This window comes from Desmodus rotundus, chromosome 4, assembly GCF_022682495.2.
Source record: "Desmodus rotundus isolate HL8 chromosome 4, HLdesRot8A.1, whole genome shotgun sequence".
Classification (NCBI taxonomy): Eukaryota; Metazoa; Chordata; class Mammalia; order Chiroptera; family Phyllostomidae; genus Desmodus; species Desmodus rotundus.
The window spans coordinates 101,875,848-101,903,357 of NC_071390.1; the positions used below are offsets into that span (position 1 = coordinate 101,875,848).

Below are 27,510 nucleotides of genomic sequence, written 5' to 3' on the forward strand. Positions count from 1 at the left end.
CATAGAATTAAGGCTCAGAAGGAAGAAGAAAACTGGGAGAGGCACTGGAGAAATACAGTTAGTACAGACTCCCCTGACTACCTTTTTGTTAGGTTTTCTTTATGGCTTTATTGGTCCAGATGAAGCATCTTTTTTTAGTCATTCTAGTCTGACTTGTGCACTTTAGGCAAATTGCTATTTGGGGTCATAATATATCATTTACTTGTACATTTTAATGAGAAGAAAACTAAGTACAAAGAAAGAATTTGGCTCTTAAAGGAAGTGTTGGACAAGGAAAAAAAATATTGTTCTGAAATAGAAAGTGGTCTTTCACAATGACGTAGGAAAAAGTTCTTTAGCCAAATCTGGCCTGCTGCCTACTTTGGTAAATAAATTTTTTTTTTATGTATTACCTATGGCAACTTTTGTACTGCAGTGGTACAGTTGAGTAGTTGCCAAAGAGACCATGTGACTCTTAAATTTTAAAATATTTATTATCTAAGCCTCAGCAGAAAAAGTTTGCCAGCTTTTGACACAGGAGAATGGGAAATATCATTCTTGGAAGGCAGCTATGCTCACCACTATACCACCAACGCCACGGAAATATCATTCTTATCCCATGGTTTTTGGGTGGTTATTTTGGAAAGGTTAAGAGATTGTCTTTGGAATAAAAATAAAAATTTATATTTAATATACTAGATTTTAAAATACAGCTTCATTCTATTCTGTAATCACAATCCCTTTCATACTCTAGCTTTATATCAGAGAAGTTTGAATAAAGGGACAAAGACAGACTGAAAAATAACTTGAGTTATTAATCACATTGGAAATGAGCATGCTAAAAAGCCAAAGCTTTAGAAATAGGCAGTTAGAGATCATCCTACTCCCAACTTTTTATTTTTTAAACGTTTTTACTGAAATGTAATCCCTACTATGTAAAAGTACATAAAATAACAGCATGCAGCTCCATACATTTCTACAAATTGTTCACTCCCAGAACCGACAGCCAGAGGCCTCCCGTGCCTTTTCTAGTCACTAACCCTCCAAACAAGAATTGACATGTGTCTTGACTTTTAATAACCAGGTTAGTTACTTGCTTTTAAACTTTATGTAAGTGGAATCATACTCTATATACTCTTAGCTACAATTTTTTGCTCAACAGTATGCTTGTTGCACACTTATGGTTTATTCATTTCATCATTATATGGTACTCTATTATGTAAATATACCACAACTTTTTTATAGTTGAGGGGAATTAGGGTAAATTTACAGTTGGGTGCTATTGTTAATAGTACTATTGTAAATATTTCTGTTCGTATCTTTACAGTGAATGTGTGTATATCTGGAAGTGGGGTTTCTGTATGTTCAGACTCAGTGGTTACTGCCCAACGGTTTTCCAAAGCGGGTGTTCAGATTTATGCCTTCATTAGCAGTGTGTGAGAGTTCCAGTTATATCCCATCATTGGCACTGCTTGGAATTTTGATGTTTTTTATTAGACAGTCACCTTCTTTCATCATTTAAGTGAAGAGGTGGAGAGTCAGATAAGTGAAATCATTTGTCCAAGACCAGGTTTAGTTCTGAGTATACTAAAGTCCTCGTGGTTCAGAATTAAACACCTTTTGCTGTTTGTTTGTTTTTTTTTTACCTCTTTTAGTACCACCAGCCCTCCCCACCCCCACACCCCGGCCCCTCTTCCCACACCTTTTCTTGCTGAGGATTTAAAAGCTAATCCTGGGGAAGGGATTGGGGGGAGATGGAAAAAGAGCATTTCTTGCATAACCACATTATCATATTCAACAAAATTAACAATAATTTCTAAATATTGTTTAAAATTCAGTTCACTTTCAGATTAGCTTGATTGTTTCAGAATTGATTTTTTTTCATTGGTTTGTTCAAATTAAGATCCAAACAAGATTTACCAATTGTATTTGTTTATGTCTCTTAATTTAAAAAATTTTTTAAACCTCTACCTCATTTTTTATGCCTTTTATCTTTTAAAAAATGTGGGTCTGTTTTCCCACTTTTTAGAATAGAGTGTCCCACGTTCTGAATCTGACTGATTATCTCTTGTGGTGTCGTGTAACTTCTTCACTCTGTTCCTTTTTCTATAGACTGGATAGTAGATCTACTGGCTTAATTATATTCTGATTTATTACTTCATTTATCTATTTACCTAAGCCAAAATATGATCTGTTTTGGTTCTGCTTACCTCATAATAATATCCGGTTGTCTCACTTTTCGTGGTGCTAGGATTGATGAGTGGATTCTTCCCGTGACAGCCTGATCCCTTCGTTCCGTAGTTCCTCATTAAGCTTTTGCCTAGTGGCTTCACCATCTGTTGATGTCTGTTTATCATCCGGTCCTGATGACCATTACCTCAGTTGTTTATTTCAGTATGAGTTCTAAAATAGTGATTTTTCTGAATTTATCATTCTGCATTTGGCTGGAATTCTGTGGTACATTCATATAATGGAGTACTCAGTAACTGTAAAAAAGAATGGGTATGGAGAATCTCTGTGTACAAACAGAGAATTATTGCCCCACTTTTTTTTAAGGTAAAAATGGGGTCATATTTAGAGTAGTGTATGTATTAGTTTATATTTATAAATAGAAACAATGGAAGGATGAAACCAAAAATAATAAAAATAGTTAACTATTGGAGGAGAAATCAGGGCGAAACAAGATGTTTTGGAATATACCTTACTGTAAAGTTTTGACATTAGAATTACAGAAATGTTATATTTACTCAAAAACCCTTAAGTCAAAAAAGATAAAATGCAATCTTTATAATTAAAAGCAAACAAAAACAACTGATCTTGCTTATCAAGTTGATACAGTCTAATACTGATAAAAGGATTGTTTTAGTTAATGTTGAAACCCTGTATTTTGTATGTTCTCAGTGAAATATAATCTAAGGATAAAAGAACTACAAAGAAATCGTACATCTAATTTAATAACTTTACATTTATAATAATATAGTTGTTATTTTGAGACTATTTTAGTATATAATAGGATAAAACAAATAAGTAATGATGTTGTTACCATGAAGATTTTCAGCAAAAGATAAGAGAGATATAGGTATAAAATGAGTTTATTTTTTTTTTTCATTTTCTTTCTTTTTCTTTGAAAGAATTTAAATTAAAATATCCATATCTTGGGAAATGTCAGTGTGAACTTATTATTTTCACCCTATTTTAAAATGTATGTTTTGTATCTCTACCTATTGTAAAAATTGAAAGAAATAAATAGCACACTACCATTGAACATTACCTAGATTACATTCTTCAGGTACCATCTCTGCTTAAAAAAAACCAAGATTCTTTTTTGTATAAATGATTAACTTGAAGTCAGAAGGAGGAATAGTAGAAAATGTTATGCTGGAAAGCAAGGGAGCTGCCAGAGATTAATTGGCCCATATCAAATGGACACTGGGGCCAGCGCTCACTTGCCAAAGTTGGACAGTTTGCGCATCAAAATGAATAGCTGAAATTCATTACATCACTTTGACTTAATAAAAAGTCATGAACTCATAATACTAAAAATATAATACCAAGCCCTTATTATATGAAATGTTAAAGGGACTTATCTAAGAAATTGAAGATCAAAAACTATGAACAGTAAAATGTCAACAAACTCACAACTATCAACAACTGAACCTAAAAAAAACCCAAAACAAAATGAAAACAAATACTAACCAAACAACTAGAACAGGAGCAGAATCACAGAAATGGACATCACATAGAGGGTTTTCAGTGGGGAGGGGGAGAGGAAGAATGGGGGGGTCCAGGGAATAAGAAGCATAATTGGTAGGTACAAAATAGATGAGGAGAGGTTAAGAATAGTGTAGGAAATAGAGAAGCCAAAGAACTTATATGTATGACCCATGGACATGAACTAAGGGTAGAGGGGAATGCTAGATGTTTGGGGGGGTGCAGGGCGGAGGGGGGATAAAGGGGGAAAATTGGGAAAACTGTAATAGCATAATCAATAAAATATACTTAAAAATAAAAAATTAAAATATGACAAAAGTAATACAGAAAAATAAGCAAAGCAAATCTCATTGAACATCATTATACATTTCTATGACAATTATGCTCATTATCCTGAACAATTTAATGGAAAAAACTTGAAAATATAAGCATTATGCTGCTGTTCCGGTAGGAACTGTATTCAGAGAAACCAAATTCTTTTTTTTTTTTTTTCTTAAGATTGTATTTATTTATTTTTAGAGAAAGGGGATGGTAGGGAGAGAAAGGGAGAGAAGCATCAATATGTGGTTGCCTCTCATGTGCCCCAACTGGGGACCTGCCCGCAACTCAGGCATGTGCCCTGACTGGGAATCGAACCAGTGACCCTTTGGTTCACAGGCCAGAGCTCAATCCACTGAGCCATACCAGCCAGGGCATGAGAAACCCAGTTCTTGATGTTGAAAACCATTGTTGCTGAAATTTTGTTTTGTGATGTTTAACCATGCTAATTAGATTTTAACTTATTTAGTATTTTTACTTTGAGGCTTTTTTCAAGAATGCTTTAAATTGAACTGCCCTATTAAGTCATTCTTATATTACCGAGTTTATATTTTTTTCCCTTTATATTAAAATCCTTTCTATAGTACAGTACACTTTATTCATGTTTGTTGTATTGCTCCTGTGTTTTCTTTTGAACTGATCTCTCAGCAGTACCCTGGGATGAACCAGCTGTCCGCCAGTCTGGGAGGGCTGAGTCTGCAGAGTTCTGTGCAACCAGAGAGCCTAAGACCTGTGAACCTCACACAGGAGAGGAATATTTTGCCCGTGACTCCTGTTTGGGCTCCTGTACCTAACTTGAATTTAGACCTCAAAAAATTAAACTGTAGCCCAGAGTAAGTATTTATTTCATAATCTTAGTAAGTAATATACTTTGTCAAAAAGATTGTATGTCCCGTAAAAATAACAAAAATAATGTGATGTTAATTCCTTGACTGGACGTTTTGTTAATGTGAACACTTCTGTTTTAGTTTGAATAGACATTCTGGATGTAAATTGAGTTTAGGTTGTCTGTTCCTGTTCCATCTCTGTCTTCATGCAGTTCCATTTCCATCACCTACTGTCTGGGGATTTTCTTTTCTTTTCGAGTGAGGAGTATCAGAAACCCAAATCTAACTATGTTCTTGTTGTCTTAAAATTTTTCTCACTTTTCACCAGTAACAATTTCTGATGTCTTTTAAATAAGGTGGAATCTTTGCGACTTCATGACCTTCAATCTTTGCTTGAAAAGGACACAAAGTTATGTAATTCTAAGACAGGCTTAGATAAATGGTTTACCTCTGAATTTTCTTTTCCCACTTGGTATAGAATATGAAGACCAGTACCCCCAGGCTTATTGATCCAGCCTGAATTTAGATTTGGATTTCCTTTTTTGGAGTATTTCCTCACCTCATGGGGATGTTCAGCTGGCTGCCTTGCTTCTGGTGGCCAAGCCCTGGCATAGCCTCTGAGTGCGAGCTGTTACTTACCTCCCAGTGCCTCCAAGACAGAAAGTTCTCTGTTCTTGCTGCTTTCAGTACTTTTGTGTCGTGTAGGATATTTACTTCTCTGCACCCAAAAGACATCCTCCTGCTCCTAGAGTCTCTCCTCAAAAAGTAAACTCTTGATTCACAGAACAACATTACTTCTTCCTTGTATTAAGAGAGTTGGTATTCTTCTTTAGAGCCAATATTTTCCCTTTTTAAGGCAATAGGTTGCTGTCTCTTAAAAAAAAAACCCTATAATGAGCTTCTCTTTTTTTTCAACCAAAATCTTACATAGTTTCCAGTACAGAAAACAGAAAATGGAGCTGCTCTGAGGGTTCCCTCTCTTCTGCCAGTTGACTACCAACCTTCCATCAGTGCCTAAGGCAGTGCCAAGGTCATCGTTACAAAAATGTTTAATCATTGATTCTAGGTTGAAAATAGCTGCCCATCCTTCTGAGTGTAAGCTGCTATGAGGTCTGTAAATATGTAGATTATGGCCTTGTATTTTGAATGGTTAGGCATTCCCTAAGTAGGTGAATGTAGTATGTGTATATGTGTAAAAGCATCCATAGGTAAGGAATGCTGTGTACATTTCTACTTAGTTATGTGTTTTCTGTGAAAAAACCTCTCGTCAAAATAGCAAAGCAGAATAATTTAGTACAGGCTTGAGTTGGACATACCTAGGTTCTTACTGTAGCTCCCTGATAAGTAGCTGTGAGACTTTATGCCAGTTACATAACATCTCAAATTCTTAGTATGATGAACTGGAAAACAAGAATAATAATTGTGCCTACAAATTAAGAGAAATCATTCATTCAATAAATACATACTGAATGCCTTCTAAGTTAGGTGCCAGGCACTGTTTTTGGTGCTGAGAATAAACCAGTAAACAGAACAGTTCCCAATCTCCTGCAACCTATATCCTGTTAAGGAAGGCATACTTTGAACCATCAAACTAATAAGTATATACTGAAAATGTCAGAGTATTACTATGAAGAAGGGGGTACTAAAAGTGGAGGGCGATTCTTTTTAATTGAGGAGTCAGGACAGGTTTCTTCAAAGACTCAACAGTAGAGTGGAGTTCTGAATGAAGTTAGAGAGCAAGCCATGTGACTCTCTGGGAAGGGTGTGCCAAGCTGCCTGAACAGCAATGCAGAGGTCCCAGAGCAGGGACCAACTTGATGTGTTCAAGGAACAGCACCAGCCTGGACCAGGGCGTATCTGGCTATCTCTGCATGCTATCAACCACTCTAATTAAAATTCCTTTCCTGGTTCTCCATACGTCTGCTTTTTACTTCATTGGTTTTGTGTCTACTGACCTTAACTTACAACTTCATAAGTCATAAGCACTTACTGTATGAGACAAACAGTGCTACCATGTCCTGACACAGTGATCTCTGATCTGAGGTAGAAAAGACAGAGAAGGTACACCACCAACTAAGCTGGTCAGACTAATTGATACCATAGAACACAGGTGGCAAACACAAGGCCCACGGCCTGAATCCGGCCCTCCACCTTGTTTTATCTGGCCGGGCACCTTGTTTCTACCCAGAGGCAGCGCTGAGCTCTCGCTTAACTGTTACGGACTAGTTACATTTATACGGTCCTAAAGTTACATTCGGCCCTTTGAAGGCAACCTCGAGGCTGATGTGGCCCCGGTAAAAATGAGTTTGACACCCCTGCTGTAGAAACATAAACAGATCTCAGAGCACAGAGGGAGAAGTCATTCCTTCCGACTTGTGATCAAGGGTGAGGGTGGTTTCAAAAGAAGCAATAACTTTGATGAGTCTCAGAGTAGGAATTCAACGGGTAAAAATGGGGAGTTAAAAAGGAACAAATTATTAAAGTTGCAGAGGTATGCCCTTTCACTCAAGTTTTCTGCTCCCTCCTGTGCATGCTGTATGTACATCCTAGTCATAATGGAGTAAGCAGCTACCTGCTTCAGGATGGTTTGTTTTTTCTGGTAACTAATTAGTCCATGTTGTTTATATTTTTTGCAGTTCGTTTCGGTGCACTTTGACAAATATTCCACAGACACAGGTTTTACTGAATAAAGCTAAGCTTCCTTTAGGATTGTTGTTACATCCCTTCAGAGACCTAACGGTAAAGTAACATGTTTTAAAATATATGTGGGTACTGACATAGGTTTTTATGTGCGAAGTATTTAGATTGTATATTTTCTTATACTTTTTTCATCTTTTATTTGAAGTTACAATAATTTTTTGTCAAATTCAATTCAGCGAACATTTTCTGAGCACCAGCTTTGTGACAGGCCCTAAACTAAGCAGTGGTAAATACAGAGGTGATGAAGGCATTGGCCTTGCCCCTAAGAAATTCCTCTCTAACAGGGAACAAAGATGTAAGAGCAAATAATTACATCCAGGATAAGTAATGCATGCAGCTAATCAAATTCTGTAAGGCATTTAGGTAGTGAGTACAGTATGGGAAGTAACTTCCTCAGGGAACAGTAACAAATTTTCTATGAGTGATGAGGTCTGAGCTGGATTTTGAAAGATTAGTTTTTCAAAAGGAAAGGCCATAGAAGATAAACTTGATGAGTCCTTTACTAAACATAAAGGAAGCACCAGCAATGATGTACAGTTCCTAACTGTATTAAACAAATAACCTTCGTACAAGTAAAGTTCAGACACTTCAAGTCTATTGAATTAAAACACTGCTTGTTTAAGTTCCCACAGTCTCTGTGGTTTAATACCTAGCTTACTGGATTTTTACACATACTTCTGGTATTTCATGCAAATATGTTGTATTTAAACTAAAATTTCTAAACTTGGGATACATTTTATTTATACTTTGCAAGCTGCATTTCTCCCTCACGCTTTTTCACTCCTGTGGCTTTCTACCTCTGTTACTGCTACTGAGTCTCTTTTGCTCTTATTCATCCATACAGTATTAACTTGCCTACCATTCATGCTATGTGCCGAGGATACAAAGGTCAGTAAGCCGCTTCACGGGGCTTACTTTATACTAAGATGTACAGAAAGGAGCAAAGTGAATAGGAAATAAAATAATTATGCTATGTAAAAAGGATCTTGAATTCATGCAGAAAATACTATTTGATAACCTGTAATATTGTTACAACCTTTATCTCTGAACCAATATAGTTAATTTCCCATATGTACAGGTGAGGATTTTTATCTAAATACAGAGTCTATGTGATACCTTCTGGGAGTATATACACTGAATGGGCAATAGTGGCTTCCTTTGGGGTAGAGACTTCTGAGTAGTTTTTAATTTTCTAATTTTCGTTAACTATATTTATTCACAAGTGACATGTAGTTATTTATATAATAAAAACTGTATATGTGAAAAAATACAAAGATGCAAATATTTGTGTATAGACAAAAAACAAAGAAATATACTAAGATGTTATCAGGGTTAATTCAAGGAGACAATACTATATTCTATATTAATATTTAATAGCTTTAAATATTAGTATAAATTTAATATTTTTAAATCTTGTTTCATATTTTCTAAATTTCTTAAATTGAATATGAAGTTCTTTTCTCAAACTAAGCATGAAGAGATGTGTTTTTTAGAAGGCACATCGTGTTTGTTTTCTTGTGGCCTCGGTTCCCACCAGGATTTTGGTGGCTGTCTAATGAACGAGCAGCGCCTGATAGCACCAGATGCAAAGACGAAGTGTTTTTATATGGTGTATGTTGCATCCTCACTGCTATTTCTTGAGTCTAGCTAATGAGCTCTGAGCTACATTTTCTTGACCAACCAGGCTTTTTTGGTCACCTATTAACTTTTAGTGCATTTGGTTTGACTTTATTTTGGTGTTATTTTATGGAAGTTTATGACAAAAGAGGGAAAAAACTTGATAGTTGCTTGTGTTACTCAGCCCATCACTGGATTTTACTAAAATGATTCATTAATTTGCAAACACAATTATGGTTTTGTGCTGAATATGAGCACAGTAGCATGTGTTCCATTTGTCCTGGGGTGTTTCTCTGCTACAACATCTTTATTTTTCTTCCTAGCAATTACCAGTGATAACATCAAATACCATTGTAAGGTGCCGATCTTGTCGGACATATATCAACCCTTTTGTATCCTTCATCGATCAGCGTCGATGGAAATGCAATTTGTGCTATAGAGTCAACGATGGTGAGTTTCAGATTTTTTTTAATTTATGGATTTTTAGAGTCAGAGAGAAAAACATCAATTTGTTGTTCCACTTACTTATGCATTCATTTATTGATTTTGTATGTGCCTCACTGGGGATCTGTCAGCCTTAAGTATCAGGACAATGCCCTAACCAGCTGAGCTGCCCAGCCAGGGAGGGATGCTTAAAATAAGTGTGTTTAATATTATTTTAAACATTTTGACATTTTTGTCATTTTCCGGTCTCCTCCTCACTGCTTTCAAAACTTTCATACCTCTTTTAATGGAGAGAATGCAGGCTAGCAACACTTCATTTTAGCCAGCCAAGGGGATAACTGCTAACGAGGAGAGGCCTCGTTCAGTCTGTCAGCAAGGTCAAACTAAAAAGTCTTCATAAAACAAGCAGTGAAGGTTGTGCAGTGAAGGTTGTGCAGGTAAGGTCATGCCGACTGATCGTGCTTGACCCTGACAAGTTAAAATTGTATTCTGTTGATACATTATGTTCATTCAACTCAGCGCGTGTGTGTGTTTTCCCCTTTAGTCATTTCTTAGGGCGTCTTAGTATGATTGCTTTCAAATTTGTGTTTCTGTGTGATTTTTTTTCATGACGTGAGATGTAATAAATAGAACCCAAACCTGAAATGCAAGGTCATCCATGTTCCAGTTTCTAACCTAATTTCAGAAAAAAAGTTTTTTAATCCTTCTAATATATATATGTATTTTTTAAAAGAGGTTAAGGAATTAGTTTTTATCATTAGATGCTCATAGAACTATTTGTAAACCTTATATAAATACCAATGATAGAAATAAACACTTTCTAGGAGTTTATATGTGTGTTTAGTTACAGATTGTGTTACTAAATTTGTAATGGATTCCTAATTCTTATCTAGTTCCTGAAGAATTTATGTATAACCCCCTTACCCGATCTTATGGAGAGCCTCATAAACGACCAGAAGTTCAGAATTCAACCGTGGAGTTCATTGCTTCTTCTGATTACATGGTAACTATTCAGCGTTAAGGCTAGTCTCGGGATATGTATTAGTCATTTGTAATTTGCTGTTAATTGAATTCTTGACCTAATTTTGAAATTTTAAAAATGCATTTTTAAAAATAATGCTGAAAGTTTATACTTAACAAATAGAAAACTCTTTGTAAAGGTTACTTTACAATTATTAAGAGATGTTAGTAATGTTTTACGATGAGCACTAACATCTACACTATGTTGTCTTTCTGATTATATTACTTACATGGAATAAATATAAATATTCTTTTATCATTTAATATGTAAGGCCTTCCAACAGAAGAACTCATGTTTTTGTCAAAAACTGCAGTTTTCAAGCTCTTAAAGAAACGATCTTACTGCTTCACCTACTACAGATGTCAAAATAAATGAATATTGACTTCACTATAATTTTTCTTTTCAGTTCATCATAACATTTTACCTGCTCTTTAATTATACTAACTCTAATCTCCCATTCTAATTTTCTACTTACAAAAACAAATTCTTGACCTAAATTCTGCTCATCTTAATTATCATATCTACTCGTTCTAAATATGTTTATAACTTGTTTCTTCCATACCCTTATTTTTAATTTTTGTTGGGTGCAAAAATGTAAAGTGGTGAAGAGGAACAGCTAATGTGCATTATATTCCTAATGCTTGACCCATTTCTTTATTTTTATAATTTTTATGGTTCCTTTTGTCCATTACAGCATCTGCCTTCTTAACTACTATTTTCTTGTCTGTTTTTATATTAACTGTAGTAAACTTGGTCACTATTACTCTCAACTTCTTACATTCTTTACAACTTATTCTGTTCCCAACTCTGCCCTGGCTCTTTAGGAACTTTAATCTGAGTGGTACAGCAAAAAATAATCTTTAATTTTTGCCATATGACCCATGTGATCCCTGGGTGATTTTTTGTTATTTTTTTTATTTTTAATATTTTTTTTATTTTTAAAGAGTAGGGAAATGAGGAGAAAAAGAGGGAGACAAACATTGATGTGAGAGGGAGAGAAAGATCGATCAGTTGCCTCTTGTACATGCCCCAACTGGGGACCAAACCCATAACCCAGGCACGTGCCCTGACTGGGAATCAAACTGACAACCTTTCATTTTTCAGGCTGACATCCAACCAACCGAGCCACACTGGTCAGGGCCCTGCTTAATGATTTTTTAAAAAAACGGATGTTATATATCCTTTTATTTTAACTTCCTACAACAGTAGTTTTCAAGCATACTTTAAAGAAGAAAACATAGTATAATGAGTCATCATTTACCCATCAGTGAGCTTCAATAATTATTAACATTGTGTTGTATATATTTCATCTATCCCCAGTCTACTCCAGTCCCTCCTCCCCTCACCCACCCTGGAGTTTATTAAATGCTAATCCTACATTTATTTTATTCTATTTAATCCTCACCTGAGGATATGTTGTTGTTTTTTTAAATTGTTTTTTGTAGAAAGAGGAAGGGAGAGAGAGACAAACATTGATGTGAGACAGCAATATCAGTCAGTCAGTTGCCTCCTATACACACCCCTACTGGGGACCAAATCCACAACCCAGGTGTGTGCCCTGACCTGGAATCGAACCTGCAACCTTTTGGTGTATGGGATGATGCTCCAAGCAACTGAGCTACTGGTCAGGGCACTAAACCTACACTTAACCCATTAATATTTCAGTGTACTGTATACCTCCAGCAGAGCAGGACTAAGCATACTTGGAATGCCATCACAAGGACTCTGCTTAGCACTTAACCCTTGGGGTTTGACCACCACCGGGTGACCCATAGCTAATGCTAATAATGGTTATCGAGGTAAAGAAAATACATTTTAAAAATGTTTTTAGGGGTAAGGAAGGAATATAGAGGTTGATATTAAATAATAAGTTTAATTTTCATTGGACAGATATCTCAGCCAAGACTCTATCAGGAAAATATTTAGCCCATCCTTTTAATCATTACTATGTAATGGCAGCCTTATGCTTAATTCACAACCAACTTTCAAATAAGGAAAGAAGTTAAAGGAATGTCATTTTTTTTTCATTTTATTTTTTAACCTCACCCGAGTACATTTTTTTATTGCTTTTAGAAAGAGGGGAAGAGAAAGAAAGAAAGAGAGAGATATTGATGGGTTGCCTTCTTATACACACCCTGAGGGGAATTGAACCCACAACCCAAATATGTGCCCTGACTGGGGTATTGGACCCGCGACCTTTCAGTCTATGGGATGACACTCCAACCAACTGAGCCACACCGGTTTGGGCTGAAGAATGTCATTTTCATTTGCTCATAAGGTCTTACAAAACATCTTCTGTGTATTTTTTATATAGTATACTCCATAAATATCCAGTAGTTATGGTGATATAAAAAGAGTAAGTTGTACCTACTAAATAAGTAAATTACATCATTTTTATTTCTTTCAGCTTCGTCCTCCTCAACCTGCAGTTTACTTGTTTGTTTTAGATGTGTCTCATAACGCAGTGGAAGCCGGGTATTTGACAGTTCTGTGCCAGTCACTCTTAGAAAATCTAGACAAGTAAGTATGTGTGTGTATAATAATATGTGTATATATAAATGTGAAGTGTCTATTAGCAGTTCATAGTGTTGGTTTTTAATAAGTTTGATTTTATTTATCTATCACTAAGATAGGATATGGATCCTGCTACTTGGACTATTATAACTTATGAATTGGCGTCTGAGTCACAAAATCATAAAATTTTTAATACTTAGTAAGGAATATAGATCTCATCTAACTATCTCTGTGACTTAGTAGATCTGGCCAGAGAACTCGACTTGGTCAGGGTGTGAAGAATCTGGATGAGGCAAATGTAGCTGTAACTTATGTCTGAGCAAGGAGTTTTTTATAAAGTAGTTTTTATTGATTGATTGATTTTAGAGAGAGAGAGGGAGAGAGAGAAACATTGACTTGTTGTTCCACTTATTTATGCGTTCCTTGGTTGCTTCTTGTATGTGCCCTGACTGTAGATCAAACCCACAACCTTGGTATATTGGGACAACACTCTAACCAACTGAGTTACCCAGCCAGGGATTCATACGGTGGTTTTAAATGTGCTAATAAAAGGATGAGCCAGATAAAGGGAAAAATGGAATTGATTTTCTGCTGAATATTTTCCAGGAAGCCAGAAACTGAGCTCTTCATTTTGGCACATTAGTAATAAACCGTGTTGTCCAAGTGGAACAGTATTGAATAGGTTGCTTATACCTGGCTTTAATTCCTTTCTGTGTGTCTACAGATTGTAGTCATGAAGGAGACCCTCAACTAGCTTTAATAATGAACCTTCCAGGTCCTGCGAAAACAAAGTTGTTTGTACACTTCTTTTTCTACTACAACACGCACGAGAGCTAAGACTTACGGTTGTTAGTAAGAGTGGCTCACAGCTGCAGTGGTTTTTCGTATGTGCAACAGTGTAGGTGGTTATGTATGAATACTTTGTCAGAAGGACTCTTGGTGATTCCAGGAGGTTCTCCCCCCATCTTCCATTGAGTTCGAGAGTCCTTGCTCTGTTGGGTGCTAGCTCTAGTAATCATAATCTGCATATCACTGATCTTGGCCTGTGAATAACAATGTAATGTTATGTTATCACAATGGCACCTGCAAGATGAAAAAGAAATCCAGAGATACTAAATGATTTGCTCTTAGTTTCATAGTAACTTAGAGTTTTCATATTTTTCTCCTTGATTGAAGCATTTGCCCTATTTTTAGTCACAAGCACTTACTTCATATACAGCTTTAGCAGTGAGTGGCAGTGGAAGACCCTCTGCAAAGAAATCGTTTTAAGACTGAAGAATGAACGTACTGGAAAAGACTGAGGATATAGCCCTAGGAATAGGAGCAAGTGCAACATGCAAAACCAAAAGGATAAAATTGGGAATGGAAAATAATTTTATATATATATAATTTTATAATATATAACTTTATACATACTATATAGAATAGTTTTACTTATATGCTATATATAATAGTTTTACATACATATATAATTACAGTGAAAGATGGAAGCATTGGGAAAGTTAAAAAAGTAAAGATAATAGAATAGCAACAGTATAGTAATATGTTTTTGGAAAGAGCTATGGAAGTAACTTTGAGAAAGAGGAATTCGATGCTGGAGCAGGTCCAGCTCAACTCCCTGTTTTTTGAGTTTGGGGCAGAGCAGCAGGTAAAGTCTCCATTCTGTTTGGTAGCAAACAACCCTACTATTCAGTGACTTTTGAAATCTCGAAGAGGTGAAGATTAGTCTGCAGAAACATCATAAATCGTGACCCATATTGGTAATCCAAACACCCACATAACCTGTTGCATTGTGTTCTATGAAATACTTTTAGACATAGCTTGCAGACTATATCTCGGTGGCCTGATCGATCATGCATAGTGGTGATGACTCTTTCTCATGCACCCTGTTTTGACATTCTGTGATACTCAAAAATATTTTAAAAGCTTTACTAAAACAATAAATTACATACCAGTAGTTAACATAGTTCGTGGTACTTAGAAATACACTTCTGTAAGATTCAGCATTTATTTTATTCATAAGAAAATCTCGATGAGCAATGAAGTGTTAATTTATTCTTTTATGCTGTGGCATTGACTTGAATATATTGAGATCTGGCAGAAAATTTTAAAAGATAGATAAATAAAATATTTCGATCTTTTTAAATGTGGTTTCTATTTAAAACTTTATACACTAAAATCTGATATGCATTACATTCAGTCTTGTCTAGGAAAGTACTTGTCATTCTGCCCTTAAAATGTTTAAACAAGATACACTGTTTTTGTAATATTAGAATGGAAAATATGAGTAATTTTTTACTTGAAAAGAATGTGTTTCATTCTTTTGTTAGCAAAGTTAGCAAGAAGTCTTTGTTTTTTTTAAATAATGTAAATTCTTTTTTTTTATTTTATTTATTTACTTTTAGAGAGAGGGGAAAGGAGGGAGAAAGAGAGGGATAGAAACATTAACACTAACACGTGGTTGCCTCTCTCACACCCCCTACTGGGGACCTGGCCTGCAGCCCGGGCATGTGCCCTAGATTGGGAATGGAACCAGGAACCCTTTGGTTCTTGGGCCACTACACAACCCAGTGAGCCACACAAGCCAGAGCTGGTTTTTTAAATCATGTCATTCTTATGTTTGGTTTATTATTTGAATATAGTTCAGTTTTCTGACTTATGAACTCGAAACGTGTCAGTGTTTTATCTGAAGGTGGAGTGTTTCAGCTTTGCTTTTCTTTGATTATTTAGATAGGGATGGCTTTTCTGTCCTCCATAAAAAAACCTACGTTAAAAAAAAAAAAAAAAACCTATGTAATTATTCTTAGACTTAGTTTATTATTTCATTATTTATTTAAATAAAATATATTACTGAGCACTTTAAATTTAAAATTGTCATTTTTACCTTTAGGCTTCCTGGAGATTCACGAACAAGAATAGGATTTGTGACCTTTGATAGCACTATTCATTTCTACAATTTGCAGGAAGGGTTATCTCAGCCTCAGATGTTGATTGTGTCTGATATCGATGGTAAGCAGTGAGTAAAATAAAAATCTTAACTGCAGAATTTGGAGTTGATGCTACTTTATTTGACAGTGCATTGTACCATAATGCTATAAGGGTAATTTGGTGCACTTAGATATTTGTTTAAAAACAATTTTCCCTAGAAAATACTTGATTCTAAGTTTTTTTACACCTGTGTATGTATATTTTTGCATGTGTAAACACATGTGTATAACACATACAGAGAATATATATTTAATAAAGCAGTATTATAGTACCCATTACATGGATGGCCTGATGAAAACTAAGATCTTTTATATTATAATCTTTAGTCTTGATTTATCTGTTGATTAAAATATGTTTTCCCTATAGATGTTTTTCTACCTACTCCGGATAGCTTACTCGTGAATCTACATGAAAGTAAAGAGGTGAGATTGATTTTTTTCTTCAAAGTATTAAAATATTTGTTATTTCAACTGTTTACTGAAATGTTTAACATTTACGTGGTGTGTTAGCATTTCAGTAGACAGTGTGGTAACATGTCCATTCACTCCTCAGCTTACAGCCTCCCAGAATGGAGTGGTACATGCTACACTCTGGGGTGTTTTGAAGAAGAATATTGCCTTGCCCTCTCAGTAATTTAACTTTTAATCTTTGTTTTCCCAGCTTATAAAAGACTTACTGAATGCATTGCCAAATATGTTCACCAGTACAAGAGAGACACACAGTGCCCTTGGCCCTGCGCTTCAGGCTGCCTTTAAATTAATGTCTCCAACAGGTGGCCGTGTGTCTGTGTTTCAGACACAGTTACCTTCCTTGGGTGCAGGACTTCTGCGGTCCAGAGAAGATCCTAATCAGAGATCAAGCACAAAGGTATTTTATATTTCATCTTTCTGTCATATTCAAGGTGCTCTTTTCTGCCTTTAGAGACTGTGTACTTACTTGTTTATACCACTTCATTAATAGTAATGGTGAAAATGGGGCTTGGTATTCTGACTCCAGTGCCCTTTTCTGTCACACAAGTGATAGGCTCACCAAATCTGAGATACTATAATGCAACATGCTCATACTAATAAACTTTTAATATGAAGGTAATACAAATCATGGTATAAAACTTGGAAAGTAGAAACAATGTAAGTCAATAATCTCATTATCAAGATATACAAACACACACAAATAAACATAACTGAATATCATACATATATACTATATTTTTTAACTAATCTTTTAATCAGAGAGTATATTGGGAGCATTTTCTGAGACCCCCTAAAAATTATCTTAATTTAAGAAATCTTTTTTAGTAAGTGTGGAAGTACTCGATTTAATTCACTGCCTCCTGACTATTGAAAAGTTGTCTGCAGTATATGTAACTAAATACATATATATCCAGGCTGAATATTACATGAATATTTTATTAGAGTATTTTAATCTCTATTTTAAATAATAAAATAACTAACAGTCATTTTTGTTCTGTACATAAGTCTTGTCTGGCTTCAACTTATGTATGAGAAAATGCCATTACAACTAATGCTGGATATAAACCAAATACCTTTAGTAGTGTCATAAATATTTAATGTTATGTTCAGTTTTTCCTTGGGATAAATTCTAAGAAGTAAAATTATGTGGTAAAAGCATATACACTTTATTTATGTAATCATTAATGTATTTTCTGATTGGGCTTTTTATTTATCTTTTTAAAGATTTTTAAAAATTTATTCACTTATTTATTTATTTTTAGGGGGGGGAGGGAGGGAGACAAAGAGGGAAAGAAACACTGATGTGAGAGAGAACATCAAACCATTGCCTCTTGTATGCACCCCGACCAGGGGACCAAACCCAGGCATGCGCTCCAACTGGGAATCAATCGTCAGCCTTTCACTTTGCAAAGTGATGTCCAACCAACTGAGCCACACTGGTCAGGGCTACTTACTGGGCTTTTTTTTTTTTAATTAACCTGTACTCTTCATGACTCTCATCATCCAGCCACTACTAAATATTGTTGCTTCTCTAGTTTTTACCAATTTGCTAGAGAAAAATAGCACCATATTTTAATATTTTTTAAAGTTGATTTTAGAGATAGACAAAGACAGAGAAACATATATCAGTTTGGTGTTTGACTTATTTATGTATTGATTGGTTGCTTCTTGTATGTGCCCTGACTGGGGATCAAACCTGCAAGCTGGCATATCCAGATGACGCTCTAACCAAATAAGCTGCCTGGCCAGGGCCCATATTTTACTTTTTAAAGAAATTGTGTTTTTTAATTGCTTTTATGAAAGAAGCTAATTTTAAAATAAATCGAAGCAAAGAGATTTCTTAAGCTCACCAGCAGGTGCAGCTAACATTGAGTTCAGTGTGCCATTGCAGCCTATTATAGAATACTGAGGTGTTTTGAACACAGGAAGGTGTTTTGTATTTACTGAATTATTTGATACAGTTTTGTTTTTTTCTCATTTAACTTTCAGAAATATTCTCTACCTTCCCAAGAACCAAAAACTTTTTAACTTTTTTTAAAGAGAGGGGAAGGGAGGGCCAAAGAAGAAGAGAAACATCAATCAGTTGCCTCTCGCATGCCCCCAATTAGGGACCTGTCCCACAGCCCAGGCATGTGCCCTGCCTGGGAATCAAACTGGCGACATTTCGGTTTGCAGGCTGGTGCTCAACCCACTAAGCCACACCAGCCCTGCAAAGCTTTAAATGTCTGTTCTGGTTTATATATTCCTTCACATCTGAGTGAACTCTAATGTAATAACCATACACTACATATGATTGAGAGGATTGAAGTATTTGGTTAAGCAGTATAGCATAGTAATTAAGAACTTGGAGCCTGGCTCTGGCACTTGCAACTCTTTCTCTGGTGCCATCTCAGCTCGAACCCTCCCACCAATAGGAAACCCCTTCCTTAATCGAGTACACTGTCTTGTTGTTATGTACTGTGTAATAACAGCACTCAATCTGCAGCCCAGACTTCCTGGGTTCATACTCCAGCATCTGCTACTCAATAACTATGTAATTGGTCAAGTTACTTAATCATTTTTTTGCCTCAGTTTTCTCATCTCTAAAATGTAGATAACCGTATGAAATATATGTTATCATAAGGGTTAAATAATTTATACAAACCATCTTGAGCAGTGCTGGCATGTAAATGCTTTATAAATGTTAGCAATTGTTAGGCTTACAGGAAATCTGGGCCAACTGCATAGACATTTGTTAAAAAAACTTTAGTTTGCTGGAGGTGTGGGGAAAGGATATTCTCTGCCTTACTGTAAGAAAGACATAGAAATATGTGCATGATTTAAGGGTTCTAGCTCTTACTTTATGACCTGTTGACTTAGGTTGTACAGCACCTTGGTCCTGCAACTGATTTTTATAAGAAACTCGCTTTAGATTGCTCAGGGCAGCAGACTGCAGTGGATCTCTTCCTTTTAAGTTCACAGTATTCTGACCTGTCTTCTCTAGGTAAGGAGTATCATTGTGTTTATCTGTTTACATAAACAGTTTTCGCATGTAAATTAAATACACACTCTTCAGTAAGAGTTCTCAGTATTTTGGAGAGAGAGAGAGACATGTGGATTAGATAGACGAAACTTATAAAAATTACCAGTAAACTTTAAAGCACTATACAAATATCAATTGCTGTTAGAATTTTGTTTTTAAAATATGATTTCTTTACCATTCTGCTCAATAATAAAACATATATGTTACATTTCACAAATGTTTGTGTTTTCTCAGAATTATATATTATCCTTATTTTGTCAACTTTGATAGTCTCATTATGACTTAGATTTCTTGATAATGTAGAATACACTACTGTTGGACAATTAGGATGTTATTGTTTCTGTAGTTAATACTTTTTATATTTCTCCTTAAAGCTTGCATGTCCAAGTATTCAGCAGGGTGCATCTATTATTATCCATCTTTCCATTGTACTCACAATCCTTCACAAGCAGAAAAGTTGCAGAAAGAACTAAAACGTTATCTCACGAGAAAAATTGGATTTGAAGCTGTTATGAGAATAAGGTGTACGAAAGGTATGAAGTTAGAAAAACTATGCTTTATTGTTAAAGTAATAAGCATTTATGTATTGACTCCTTCTGACTACTTAAAATGGTTGTTCATCATGAAAGACTTCACACTTGATCCAGCTAGTTGTACCGTGCTTTCTATATATAGTTACTGAATAATCATTACCCAATTCTTTAAATTATTTGAATAAGTGGGTAAAAGTTATGTTTTGCTTTATTAGGAAGAACTTAAAAGAAAGCTCATATTGGGGTGATTTTAGAAGGAGAATTGGAGAAATCGGGAAGATCCGAAGTGAAAATGGTCAAACTGAGGATCTTTCCCTTCGTGATCACTCACATAGTCTTCAACTTGCATTACCTTGGTTTCCTGTGAACGTTTGCAGGAGGGATATGGTCCCTTATTTTAATTCTTAAATGAGTTTTACGGTGACCCTCACTTTTAAAATTTTATACATTGGATCTTTTGTATAACCTACATTGATTCTTTGAATTGGTGTTTTTGAACTCTACCAACACTTCAGTCCTGCCCCCTAGTTATCCTTTTGATTCAAAATCAGAGACTTTTTTTTACTTTGTAAGGTAGGTTTAGCCTGAGATAAAGATAACTACTGTTACTTCATCTTTTATAACACGTTTTCTCTTTTCTAGGTCTTTCAATGCACACTTTCCATGGAAACTTCTTTGTTCGTTCCACTGACTTGCTGTCCCTTGCCAACATCAATCCTGATGCTGGCTTTGCAGTACAGCTGTCAATTGAAGAGAGTTTGACAGATACTTCCTTAGTGTGCTTTCAGACAGCGCTGTTATATACTTCAAGCAAAGGTAATATTAAGAGAAATGAAATAGAACCTGCAGCAGTAATTCTTCCCCCTTTCACATGCTTGGGAGAATGGGGAGAAAGAACAAACATACAGCGGAAAGTAATGGGATTTCCATCAGTTAATCAAATATATGTTCTGTTCTTTTTTGAATCTTTAAATGGTATCTCGTTTGACTTGTGGAAGACTTGTATTCCCAGGATCGTGTGTGTCTGGTGAACATTCAGCCATGCCGCTTTTAGCAGTACTTCTTGTCCCGTAAAATAAAAAACTCGGCCCACCACTTATGGCCCACATTTGTTAATTGACGGTCTTAATGAGTTTTTTGACATTTTACTCTGCTGGATATAATTTAGAATGTATATATTAAAATAAAAACTAAACCCTAATACTCGACTATATTCAAATATAGTATGTGTTCATAGTACAAGTATATCTTCAGGTTTAGAGAATGTTTAATTTTCTTTAGAACGTGTTCACTGCAGAACTTTGTTTTTACATCCCGATATCCTGTTGGTGATTTAATACAGTCAAAACAATAGTTTGGTTAATATTTTGACATGTTTTCCTTGTCTCCTGGTCTGATGTGTTTTGCATTGTCCATCACTTTGTCCAGGTGAGCGGAGAATTAGAGTGCACACACTTTGTTTGCCTGTGGTAAGCTCACTGGCAGACGTGTGTGCGGGAGTGGACGTGCAAGCTGCCGTCTGCCTTCTGGCAAACATGGGTGAGTAAAAAAGTGAGGGAGATGCATTTTTCCATCCTAAAAACTGAAGCTTGGGCTTTTTTTTTTTTTTAACCCTAGAAATCCCTTATTTAAAAAGTGTATGTTTTACATTTTCATTTACAGCAGTGTAAACTGGACTGTTCTGATGTTTCTCATTATTTCTTTGGGTTAAAAATCTTTTGGGGGATTCATAATCACTAAAAGTTGGTAACAACCCAGCTTTCGTTCAGCTGGTGAATGTATGCACAAACTGTGATACGTTCAGGCAGTGGACTGCAACTCCGCAAAAAAAAGGGAGAGAACTGTCGATACATAAATAGACATGGATGACTCTCACAGGCATTATGCTAAGTGAAAGAAGCAAAACACTGCCTACATGGGATTCCACTTACAGGACATTCTAGCAAGGAAGTAATCGCAGGGATGAAGAGTAGATCGGAGATTATCGGGGTCGGGGCTCGGGGAGCGTCTCACTACAAAGGGCAGCACAAGGAGACACTGGGGGCGGTGGCACTGTCGTGTGTCTTGACTGGCGGTGACTGCACGGCTTTGCACTCGACATACAACCACCATGGAACTGTACTTGAGAATGTAAATTTCATTGTGTGTCGGTTACAAAAGTCCTTTAGGGAATTAATATAACATTGAGTGTTTGTTTTTAATGAATTTATCTTTTAGCTGACTTTAGACATAAAATGAACCTGGTTATTGCCCATGAATATAACTGTATTTTTAATACTCAGGCATATGTGTAGGTTATTCCTATTTTAATAAAATATGTACTTGGAGTTTCACACTAATATCTAGCTTTTCAGCATGTGCATGAGGACCTATGTCCAGTGGTCTTTTTTTTTGTCGACCTGGGAATGCTGTGACAGACATTTTAGAGGATCACAGGGGTAACTCAGATTGCAGAACTTATGTTGTTTATTCTTTTCAGTTCTTTTTTTTTTATTGAAACTTAACATTGTTTGGCCAGGAAAACAAAATATACATGTGACTTTATTGGAGTAATGGAAATATCCCCAGAGCTATCTTAAAAGTGGATGGATTATACATGTTTTCTAATACCCATCGTGGTTACGTATTTTTATAAAAGAGATTAAAACAAAAAGTCCAGAACAATCTACATTTGTTCTGATTGTCAGATTTAGGACAGAAAAATTGTGTAATGAGCAGATACTTTAAAAATGAGGATGCAGGTGAAATGTATTTTTTTATCCCAGAAACAAAATTGATGGTTTCTTAAATAATGAATGTAAATCTTATCTCTAACAGCATTCATTGGAATCTAATGGCTACGTACCTTTTCCTTTTGGTTGCCCTCTAGCTGTGGACCGATCCATTTCATCAAGCCTGTCAGATGCAAGAGATGCCTTAGTGAACGCTGTGGTGGATTCACTGTCTGCGTATGGCTCTACGGTCTCGAACTTACAGCACGCTGGGCTGATCGCACCCGGTTCCCTCAAATTGTTCCCTCTCTATGTTCTGGCCCTTCTCAAACAGGTACCTCTCTGTACACTGTGACATTTAATGAAGGCTTAAAATCCTGGATACATACCCAGTGTGGATATCCCCAAGCCGTCACTCTCCCTGGCCTTGTCCAGGTGCCGCAGGGGAGCACAGGGCTCTGACTGTGAGACGCAGCCCCTTTCCACAGCGTTGGAGAGAACGCCAGGCCTTGAGTCTGACTGCATTTTCCTGTGGCTTTTCAGAGTCCTCTGGACAGTGACTGAGGAGACAGACCATAAAGGGAACTAAAAAAAAATTGATACATAGGTGAAGAAATGATATCTAGCTTTTCTAGATTTAAAAAGTATATATTTAACTAGAGGATTATGCCGTGTAGCATTGGAAGAGTTTTGAAGAACAGGCAAAGATGAGTGGAAGGCATAGGCGTACAAATACAGGGTGACGGTTGTGAAACCCTGCGCCCCCACTCTCTAAGATGTGGGAGCCGCTTGCATACTGGGGTGGTTACAGCACACTGTGGATGTGCTTCTGGAAAGAGACTGTGGAAAGGATTAATATTCCCTGCACATCTTTCCATGCCTCTGGCACCATCGTATGTGTCATATATACATCATCACCTTAATTAACTCGCACAGCAACTAGAGAGCTGGGCGTTATTTTCCCTGTTTTTTTATGAGGACAGTATAGCTTTGAGAAGCTCACTCACTCGCTCACATACCCGTCTATTAAATGTCAGAGCTGAGAATTGAATTTAGGTCAGTCTGATTCGAAGGCCATGCTTTTTCTATGATAATGTTGTCTATTTGTTTTAATGATTGTCCACTGTATTTATGTTTTACGTGCAATTTTTGTGTCTTTTGTTAATGTAGAAAGCATTCAGAACTGGCACGAGCACACGCCTGGACGACCGCGTGTATGCCATGTGTCAGATAAAGTGCCAGCCCCTTGTGCATCTGATGAAGATGGTGCACCCCAACCTGTACAGGATAGACAGATTGATGGACGAGGTACAGTTTCTTCCAGTGCGTTTGCAATTTTTAATTTAAGTGCATTTGAATGTCTTGATTCTGTAAGTAAGGTAGCAGTGTATTAATTAACAATTTTTTAACCCACTTTAATACCACTTTTCCCTGTGGTATTAATACATTAAATAGGGACATTAGGACTATCAAATACTATCTGTGGTTACGGAGTTTGCAAAATAATGGCCTTGTGGGTTTGCTTATAATATTTATTACAAAGCCAAGTGGTAGAGCGGACATTCTGTCTGTACTTTATAGATACAGACGGCTTCTGATGTGGTCGGAGCGCAGTTTTCATTACATTGTAGACTGGACCCGGTGTCCGTCAGTGCTGTTAATATGCACATATGCAGTGCGTGTTTTCCTCCTTGCATTAAAACTTTACTTTTTTGGAATCTGCTTGGTATAATGTTCATAGAGAAAGGTAAAAAAGTAACTTGCTTTACAGCAGATTTATTAGTCATACTTTTAATATACCTGGATTCCAAAAGGAAATAATGGACAGATTGTTTTACATATTCATGTTTTTATCTTTTCAATTTGAATATATCTGAGTGTCTTGATTCAATAGCAAGGTTATCAATAATTTTTGGCATCCTACAAAATCCTCAGGTGTTATTTTTCAGGATTTCATAAAGAGCCAGTGGCCATTCGCTTCCAGACTGTGATGATGGCGATGTAAGCGTGCTCACATTCCTTCTGTTTCTGTTTCAGGGTGCAATACATGTTAATGACAGGGTCGTACCTCAGCCACCTCTTCAAAAACTGTCTGCAGAGAAGCTGACGAGAGAGGGTGCTTTCCTCATGGACTGTGGCTCTGTAAGCACCCTCTACTGACAAAGCCTAACGCTGATCCAACAAAAGGAGAGACACTTACAGGGTCCAGCTCTGTTATCACAGATCAGTCAGTGAAAGGTGGATTAGGAGCTGAGAGGCAACATATTGGTAACTGGCACAAGGGGTTAATTCATTTTAGACTTTTCTAGTTGAATATTATTTTATTATAGATTAATAAATTTTGTTATCATGGATTATTTACTGTTCTAGATTATGTATACTTGATAAAGAGAAAAGTTCCTGTCTTTAAGGATTTTATCATCTAGACAGTGGTATGAAACTCATTTTTACCAGGGACCACATCAGCCTCAGGTTATCTTCAAAGGGCCAAATATAATTTTAGAACTATATAAATGTAACTACTCCTTAACTAGGGGCAAGGAGTTCTATATTCAGCCCTTTTAAGGCAACTGCGAGGCTGATATGGCCCCCAGTAAAAATGAGTTTGACACCCCTGATCTAGAATCATAAAATTCAAACGGACCTTGAGTTTTTCTAGTTCAACTTATATCTGTTGTCGGAAATGCCATTAATGATTAGAAGTTCAGGGGAAGTCGCTGGGCAGGGTGCTGGGGAGGGGCGTCAGAATGGGCACAGTGGCTTCATAAATGATACCTTACTGGCAGGAAAAGGATTCCAGTAGTTGTAGGGAGAGTATGTCAGTGAAAAATAATGGAGACAGTCATTGAAATAGTGGATAGGAAATATACTGTGAGTCAGGTATCCTGGTTAAAACATTACATTCCCATTGGGGAAAAAGGAAGAAGGTAAAATATATTTTATGGGAAGTCTTGAAATTTAAGAAAAGAAGATATGAAGCACTATCGATTCCTGGATGTAGACTGTGAATGTGCCAGTTACATTTCCTTTTTACTTTTATGTTCCTGCTTTATTTGAAATAGTATATTTTACCTCTCTTATGCTTCATAATTTTGAGAAAATGAGCCATAGTGGGCTAATTAAGGAGGTATTTTAATATATTTTTTTTGTTTTTAGGATTTTTATATTTGGGTTGGGAAAAACTGTGACAACAACTTCATAGAGGAAGTGCTTGGGTACCCTAATTTTGCATCAGTACCACAGAAAATGGTGAGTGGGTTTTTATACAGTTTTAACTTTCTGTGTGCTTATTTATTTTTAATTGTTTTTACTGACATAAGATTCACAGTTTCACAAAATTCACATAAAATTCACGTAAGATTCATTAGTTTTTAGGATATTCATATAATGTTGTACAATCATCACCAGCATCTAATTCAGAGCCCCAAAAAGAAACCCATTTATCCCAGTTCCCCCCTCCTTACCCCAGCAAGCGCTGACCTCCATTCCAAAGCTGTGGGTCTGCCAGTTTCGGACATTCATATAAATGGAATCACACAGTATGTGGCCTTTTGTGTCTGACTTCCTTCACTTCTCCCAGTGTTTCAAGGTCACCCATGTTGTAGCATGCATCAGTATTTCATTCTTTTTATGACTAAATACTCCATTGTTTAGATACACCATATTTTGTGTATCCAATCATTCATCCATGGACATTGGGTTGTTTCCACTTTGGGGCTGTTGTGAATAGTGCTTCCATGAATAGTACATATGTTCGTGCAAACATGTTTTCAGTTCTCTTGGGTACATAACCCAGGCTTGGAATTGCTGGATCGTATGGTATACTCTGTATTTAACTTCTTCAGGAACTGCCACCCTGTTTTCCAAGAACTTTACCTTCTGATTTAAATTATTGTGCTCATGCGCTGGCCAGGTAGTTCGGGTGGTTAGAGCATCATCTTGATACGCCAAGGTTGCACGTTCAGTCCCCAGCCAGGGCACATATGAGAAGCAACCGATGAATGCATGAATCAGTAGAACAACAAGTTGAGTTTCTCTCTCCCTCCTTTCTTCTCTCTAGTCAATAAACAAGAACTTTTAGAATTATTTTGCTGATAGTAAATATAAATTTCTCAGATGACCTTTACTGTATGTATGTTAACCAATACCAAAGAAATATGATTCCAAAAGCAGTTCTCTATGTTTAATAGAAAAAGGTCTACCTTATTTTTGGATATCATAACCACATCATTTCTCCTGAAATTAATGTAATGTCAGAGCAATTTTTATCATACTCTGTTGTTGTATGACTCCACAAGTGAGGATAATTAGGAAAAGTTTCAAAAAATAGTAACAGTGAAGGGAAGAGCATATGGAAAATAAATCCCACTAAACAGAATAATAAGCTTCATTTTAAAGTGGCAGTTTATTAGGCAGTACAATACTTGCATAATAAACGTACCAGTGTAACAGAACAGAATTCAGAAATGGTTCTAATTCCCAAAAAACAGAATGTGGCAACGGTTACATTTCAAATCACTACAGACAAAAATGGAATATTAGAACAAGAATCTTTATTACATTAAAATGGTCAAGGCCTATGTAAGTCAGTGATGAGAAAAGATTAATAAATCTGAGAGCATAAAAATAAAACATCTCTATATGGCAAAATAAAT

General features: G+C 36.1%; 1 protein-coding gene and 1 non-coding gene across 8 annotated transcripts in view; both read left to right on the plus strand.

The window, feature by feature from the left end:
* The window catches only part of SEC24B (SEC24 homolog B, COPII coat complex component), an 89,595-nt gene that overhangs the window by 60,276 nt on the left and 1,809 nt on the right, over window positions 1-27,510 (plus strand). For 5 of the 7 annotated variants that reach the window (XM_053922420.1, XM_053922416.1, XM_053922418.1 and 2 more), the window contains 16 exons: window positions 4,657-4,841; window positions 7,472-7,574; window positions 9,476-9,602; window positions 10,490-10,599; window positions 13,025-13,137; window positions 16,022-16,140; window positions 16,486-16,541; window positions 16,780-16,986; window positions 19,449-19,572; window positions 19,986-20,144; window positions 20,787-20,960; window positions 21,573-21,683; window positions 23,014-23,189; window positions 24,026-24,163; window positions 24,893-24,997; window positions 26,012-26,104. In XM_053922420.1, the coding sequence (XP_053778395.1) occupies window positions 4,657-4,841; window positions 7,472-7,574; window positions 9,476-9,602; window positions 10,490-10,599; window positions 13,025-13,137; window positions 16,022-16,140; window positions 16,486-16,541; window positions 16,780-16,986; window positions 19,449-19,572; window positions 19,986-20,144; window positions 20,787-20,960; window positions 21,573-21,683; window positions 23,014-23,189; window positions 24,026-24,163; window positions 24,893-24,997; window positions 26,012-26,104 (2,100 nt within the window). The remainder of the gene's footprint in view (window positions 1-4,656; window positions 4,842-7,471; window positions 7,575-9,475; window positions 9,603-10,489; window positions 10,600-13,024; window positions 13,138-16,021; window positions 16,141-16,485; window positions 16,542-16,779; window positions 16,987-19,448; window positions 19,573-19,985; window positions 20,145-20,786; window positions 20,961-21,572; window positions 21,684-23,013; window positions 23,190-24,025; window positions 24,164-24,892; window positions 24,998-26,011; window positions 26,105-27,510) is intronic. The other 2 variants (XM_053922415.1, XM_053922417.1) reach the window with 1 other exon arrangement.
* LOC112296471 (small nucleolar RNA SNORA73 family) lies at window positions 23,245-23,445 on the plus strand. The gene has a single exon (XR_002973914.2). It is a non-coding gene; the product is annotated as a small nucleolar RNA SNORA73 family (small nucleolar RNA).